The sequence below is a fragment of the Elephantulus edwardii genome, unplaced genomic scaffold, assembly GCF_000299155.1.
Source record: "Elephantulus edwardii isolate Elephantulus edwardi_28Jun2011 unplaced genomic scaffold, EleEdw1.0 scaffold00213, whole genome shotgun sequence".
NCBI lineage: Eukaryota > Metazoa > Chordata > Mammalia > Macroscelidea > Macroscelididae > Elephantulus > Elephantulus edwardii.
This window is the reverse complement of record NW_006399963.1, coordinates 1101629-1107495: the sequence shown is the minus strand read 5'-3', so window position 1 is coordinate 1107495 and position 5867 is coordinate 1101629. Positions and strand designations below refer to the sequence as shown.

Sequence of the window (5867 nt, the reverse complement as noted above, 5' to 3'; positions counted from 1 at the left end):
TTTCTGTTATCTAAATGTGTTCTGTTGTACATAGGGTTTTCAGAGGTCTGCTATTTCAGAAGTGGATGGCCAATCCTTCTTCCTAGTCTGTCTCAATATGAATGTTCAGACTGAGAGAAGTATCAGACAGACCAGCAAGTTAAAGGTATATCCCTTATTGTGAAGTTAACTTTAGTGTCAGTGTTGTCCATGGAGCATCAAGAGAACAAACAGGTCTGTCTTGGAGAGGATGAAACCAAGTTATTCCTTGGTTTAAGCAAGGATTTTGAAGCTCCATCTCACGTGCTTTGGGTATACTGCCAGGATCTTAATGGACATTATGCTTTGAAAAGTAGTGGGTCAGCACAGGAGAAGCAGACCCTTGATGACACGTTGATTGTGGCAATAGGGTTTGGTGTGTAAGAGATGATGAGGTTGGCTCAGAATAAAGCAAGGTTCATAGCCACTGTTCACAGGGTCACTATGAGTGGTAGTTGATTTGACAGCACCACATAACAACAACAACAACAAAGGGGGTAAACAGCTGTGGGAGAAAAAAAGTACATTCAATCCAAATAAGGAGAATAAGTCAGATCAGCATCATCCAGAGCAACCTATGCTAGGTGAAGGAAAGTGTGAAGCAAAGTGTGAAGCAACGAAGACAAGAGCATGTTAATGAGAAGGCAAAGCCAAAGCCAGAAGTAATTTACAAATAAGTGAATGTGTTTTAATGCTATGTAAATGCGTAATGACATGTTAAAGGGAAACAGTTGAAAAATGAAGCATTTCTCTTTTGTCATTACAAATATTTGTTTTATATCATGTAAGTACTTTCAGAACACTTTACTATTAAGTGAGCCTAAATGATGACTATTTAAAAAAAAATGCTAAATGTATGTACTGATTTTTTTTTTAGTCACCTTATTGTACTTCTGACGTTTTACAGAATCTAATTTCCTGCTGATGTCTCTGCTGGTGGAGGCTTGAGGGTTAAGTTGTTCAATAATTTTATTGATTTGCCGGAGAGATGCCATACATGACCTGAAAAATAAGATAAATATCTAGCTCCCACTCTGATAACATTTTTATAAACACCAAAATGCTAAGATTGTTTAAAAAAAAAGACAAAATACACAACTAACTTTTCCGTCTTATTGAGTAAAAGATAAACTCGCCTAGAATGTATGATCTTACTGTCCACAAATACAACCTAATGGTTGTCAGAGGTTTAAGACTAAGAATGTTTTTCAATGATCAGGCTAATTTAAATCAGCTCACTCTCATCTGTAAATTGATTCATTCCATCAACATTCATAGGTGGTACAGGAGTTGCACTGCTAACCCAAAGGCCACACCACTCTGGTAGTTAGAATCCACTTGCCACTCCACATGAGAAGGATGGGCAATCTCCTCTCATCAAACTTGCACTAAACGGAGGGCAGCTATGACTTGACAGCACTGAGTTTGAATTTTGGTTTTTTCACTTAGTCAAGATACTATGTTGGAAAAAATTGTCCTTTTACATGAAGAAATACATGCAAGGATTCTTATCACCCATTGTAGAAATCTCTCCAAGTCTGGAAACATTCTAAATGTTTAAATATTTACTTAGGTAAATGATATATTTATGACACTATTTTTCTTTCACACAACAAATATACAACATTATTTTTATGAGCTAAGGGGAGAATCCATTTATAATAAAAAAGCTATTTTCTACTTTTTAAAAGTTGACTTTGTCCCACTTGACTTTTACAAAAGACATCTATTAGTGCATGCTTTTGTTAATGAAATCTGAAAACTGTTTTCACTTTCATGAAGAAAGGCAAAACATGAAACTAGCGTCAAACAGTTTTGCAGTAGTTATAAAGTCAGCAGGACCCTGAGCATTGAAAGTGATGTTCCCAAACTCCTGCCTCGGACACTTCATCAGAGCTATTTGATATGAGAGGTGGATTATTTGGGGGGTTTCTTGTTAGGTAGCATCAAGTCGAGTACGTCTCACAGCAACCCTATGAACAGCCAACCTGAACCCTAAACATCCTCATCAACTCTAACTAGGGCCCATTCCTGAAGTCACCATGTCTGTCGGGGTCTTCCTCTCCTTCACTGATTTTTCATCTTTCCAAGCAAGACATCCCTTTCCAAAGAACAGCCTCACCTAACTACATGTCCAAAGTATGAAAGATGAAACTTTGTCATTTTTGCCTCCAAGGTGCACTCTGACCACTCAAATATGGTTCCCATATAATTACTGCTTCTTTGCTTTACACTTCAGCTTATAAAATGTTTCAGAAAGCAGGGGGAAAACTACACTCCTAAAATAGACAGAAATTTGTAGTTTTTAACTTTTAAAATGGAAATTCCATTTTCTTGACACATGAGCAATCAATGACTGTGTACTCTAAATTTCAGAATAAAAGTTGTTTTCTGTGAAAGTGGCTCCCACAGTGGAAGCCAGCCTGTGACTCTGCAGTACTCTCTTAATAGTCACCTCCGCAGAAAGGGCCTCACAAGTAGAGCTCCTAAACAAACCTAAAGATCAGACCACATCTATATAACGGCACATGCTGCCAATGCGTCCAACAGAACACATCAGGGTAACTGTCAGGACAGCTAGTGAGAAGGGACTGTTGATGACTAACACCTCAATACACACAATACAACAGACCCTCCTTTCTCTTTCTCTCACCCCTATTTTAGCCCACAGTCCAGAGCCTCCTCCAATTATGTATTATACTCAACAGATCCCAAGACCACTGCTCCTCTAAATCACAAAATAATCTCATTTTAGCCTTAGTACCTTCACAGAACTTCAATTTTACTTAGAGGCAAAGTAAAATGGAAAAAGGAAAAGGAGCAAGTACTCTCTTTCTTCCAGTTACTTTCTTTCATCCTATAAATTAGAATAGGAAAAATTGACACAGGATTAAATATTCAACCTGGGAACTCAAAAATTTCAAATTTATTGTCATTGAGTCAGAAATGACTCACAGATGACCCTCCATTGTATTAACAGTGCAACTCCCTACACATTAAGCCACCAGAGCTCACAACTTATGGTCAGGAAGTTAAAAAAAAGAACTACAGAATAAAAAATAATTTGAGGACAAAGGATGTGCTCCTAATACCTTGAGTGGGAAACATCAAAACTGTAACTACACTTGTTTTGGGAACTTCTTTATGCACCTGTTTCTAAATTCACAGAATAGGACATTTCTTTAGGCTATCATGGATGAAATAGAGCTCTGTGAACTAATGTATAATATACAGCATTTTTCCTGAGGAAAAGACTGGTGTTCAAACACAAGATTACTAACTGTCGTTATTGATACTTATCCCCCTAAACAAGTTCTAGACATTTCTGAAACACCAAAGCATTCTATTTTTCAAGCTTTTCACAGACTCACATGTGGTCATCCAGGACTGCCTGATACTCTTTTTCTGCGTTGGCAAGCTGGGCCGCACGACTGGCTTCATGGATGGCATCATCCACCTGCTGAAGCACACCCTGCTCCAGCACTTCCTGGTCATAGACATCCACACCCAAACCCTGCAGCTCTAGGGCCTGGGCACTTGGCTCCACCGCCTGAATCTGATGCCTATCAATTTGCAGCAGGGCTGGACCTCTCTCTGGAACATCCACTGGATGGCCGTCACGAAAAGTGGACAGCCCATCATCAGAGAAGTAAGATGGGAAGTTTTCTTCCAGCCTTGTGTCTAGAACACCATTTTCTTGCTTGGTTGCCAAATCTTCATCATTGTTGACCCACTGATTTTGTAAACAGTCTTGCTCCTGAGTTTTATGTGGGTAGGATATATTCTCATTTGCCATCTCTAGACTATCTAAAAGAAAAAAACAAAACAAGTTATAAATCTTTTGGTTATAAAATATTCATATTTAGTTCATTTAGCAAGTTAACTTAAATCTCAGAAGATAAAATAATAATCACTCAATTACATAAATTCAAGTTTCTACACACTCATTTTCTTACTAGGACAAAAACTATATGTTTCTTAAGTAATGATGTTAAAAAATATCAACCACAAAATAAAAAAAAGAAGAAGAAATGCAGTATTATCAACAAAGGACATGTAATGAGCAGGCTAAGAAAGTGAGCAACCAGAGTCCTAAGTGAGTATTACTAAGTGAGTTTGTGCCCAGAGCAGTTAAGAGACCTAGCTACTGTTTGCCAGCTTATCAGTTTCATAGATCATGGCACACATGCTGTATATTTCAGTAGCAAGATAACTGTAATACACAGCCTGAATGAAGTCAGCAAAGAGCCTGTTCATGAATCTGACATTAGAAATTTCTCAGCTGAACATTTGCAATAAACAGACACCAGAAACTTCTCAGCTGAACATCTGCAATAAACAGACACCAGAAGAATGATCCACCACACACACTGATGGTGGGAATATAAATCTATGAAATCACTCTTAGGGAAATCTGAAAACACTTAACAAAATATTAAATACATACAATCTATCTATGAATTCCAATTCTAGATATTTATTCCAAAGAAATACACCATCTGTTCAAGAATGCTTACCTTTCATATTTTTAATAGTTTACTGGGGATATTGTTGGTGATGTTAGATGGATCTTAGCTGAAAGCAGGGAATACCAGAAGAATGTCTATCTGTGTTTCATTGAATACGCAAAGGCGTTTGACTATGTGGATCATAACAAACTGTGGCTGACTCTGAGAAGAATGGGAATCCCAGAACATTTGATAGTGCTAATGCGAAACCTATACTTGAACCAGGAGGCAGTAGTCAGAACAGAGCAGGGTAACACTGCATGGTTCAAAATTGGGAAGGGTGTACGCCAGGGATGTCCTGTCTCCATGCCTTTTCAACATGTATGCAGAGCAGATTATCCGGGAGGCTGGGCTCTATAAGGAGAAATGTGGCATTAGGATTGGTGGAAGATCTATTAAAAATCTGCGTTATGCAGATGACACAACCATGTTTGCTGAAACTGAGGAGGACCTCATGCACTTGCTGTGGAGGGTCAAGGACTGCAGCCTTCAGTATGGACTGATTCTCACCACTGGACCAATTGGCAGCGTCAGGATGGATGGCGAAGAGATTGAGATTGTTCACAGCTTCAGTTTGCTCGGCTCCACAGTCAACACTCTTGGCACCAGCAGTCAGGAAATCAAAAAGCATATTGCGATGGGAAATTCTGCTGTTAGGGACCTCTCTAAAGTACTCAAGAGCAATGGTGTCTCTTTGGAGACTAAGGTGCATCTGATACAGGCCATGGTCTTTGCAATCACTTGTTATGCATCAGAGAGTTGGACAATGACTAGGGAGGACAGAAGGAGAATTGATGCCTTTGAGCTGTGGTGCTGGAGAAGAGTATTGAATGTACCATGGACTGCCAAGAAAACAAACAGATTCATCCTGGAGAGGAGTAAACCAATCAACTCCTTGGAGGCAAGGATTCTGGGGCTTCATCTGACATACTTTGGGCATGTTGCCAGGATGGACAGGTCCTTGGAGAGGGACATCATGCTTGGAAGGGTGGAGGGGAAGACCCTCTATGAGATGGATTGATTCAGTGACTGGGGTAATCAGGATGGGTGTGTCAGAGGCAGTGCGGTTGGCGCAGGATAGAGCAGAGTTTAGGGCTGTTGTGCATAGGGTCGCTTCACTATGAGTCGCAAACGACTCGATGGCACATAACAACAACAACAATGGGGTCATTATGTGGTTCCAGTGATACTAATAGGCACAGAAAATTAATAACAATATTAACTATATTACCTGTATAAGTATTGTTTTAAGTACCATCACGCCAACTATGACTCGTACTGACCTTACAAACAACAGATGTGAACCTTGCTCTAGTCTGCACCATCCTTGCAATCCACTGT

The 5867-nt window shown here is 39.4% G+C and overlaps 1 protein-coding gene across 1 annotated transcript in view; it reads right to left on the bottom strand.

Annotated features, from left to right (window-relative positions):
• Nucleotides 1-3814, bottom strand: part of ERCC6 (excision repair cross-complementing rodent repair deficiency, complementation group 6) — a 227095-nt gene extending 223281 nt beyond the window's left edge. The window contains exons 1-2 of the mRNA XM_006897700.1: nt 3390-3814; nt 900-1020 (exon numbers count right to left, since the gene is read on the bottom strand). Coding sequence (XP_006897762.1) covers nt 900-1020; nt 3390-3814 — 546 coding nt within the window. The remainder of the gene's footprint in view (nt 1-899; nt 1021-3389) is intronic.
• Nucleotides 3815-5867: the final 2053 nt, after the last annotated feature.